Here is a 534-nt window from a genome sequence, read left to right as displayed (position 1 = left end):
GCTGCGGGGTGCCCCCGGGGGCGGGGCGAGGCCAGACAGCAGCGGCCGAGCTTCGCTGCCGAGCTGTGCGATTGAAAGAGCTGACTGTGATTGGCTGGTGGGGTTGGAATACTAATACTTGGCGTGGGATTTAAAAAAGACCAATTACACAGCCGTTCGTACGAGAGGTGACGTCACTGGCCCCGTAATCCAATAGAAGCGCTGATAGCTGAGGCCAGAGATTTGCATAAGGCCCCTATAAATAGGGGAGTAATCGCATTATCGGGCACTCCGGTGCTCTAGAGCAACGTGGGAGTTCTCGCCATGCCCGAGCCGGCCAAGTCCGCCCCCGCGCCCAAGAAGGGCTCCAAGAAGGCGGTGACCAAGACGCAGAAGAAGGGCGACAAGAAGCGCAAGAAGAGCCGCAAGGAGAGCTACTCGATCTACGTGTACAAGGTGCTGAAGCAGGTGCACCCCGACACGGGCATCTCGTCCAAGGCCATGGGCATCATGAACTCCTTCGTCAACGACATCTTCGAGCGCATCGCCGGCGCG

At 59.0% G+C, this 534-nt stretch overlaps 1 protein-coding gene across 1 annotated transcript; it reads left to right on the top strand.

Annotated features, from left to right (window-relative positions):
• Positions 1–300: 300 nt before the first annotated feature.
• LOC104082477 (histone H2B-like) lies at positions 301–529 on the top strand (the record flags this gene model as incomplete). The annotated part of the gene is made up of 1 exon (XM_009585616.1): positions 301–529. A coding segment is annotated over exon 1 (226 nt), but the record flags the coding sequence as incomplete, so codon positions are not given.
• Positions 530–534: the final 5 nt, after the last annotated feature.

The sequence above is a fragment of the Fulmarus glacialis genome, unplaced genomic scaffold (genome assembly GCF_000690835.1).
Source record: "Fulmarus glacialis isolate BGI_N327 unplaced genomic scaffold, ASM69083v1 scaffold27579, whole genome shotgun sequence".
In the NCBI taxonomy this organism is placed as follows: Eukaryota; Metazoa; Chordata; class Aves; order Procellariiformes; family Procellariidae; genus Fulmarus; species Fulmarus glacialis.
The sequence above is the reverse complement of the archived record's forward strand: the minus strand, read 5'-3'. Positions and strand labels throughout refer to the sequence as shown.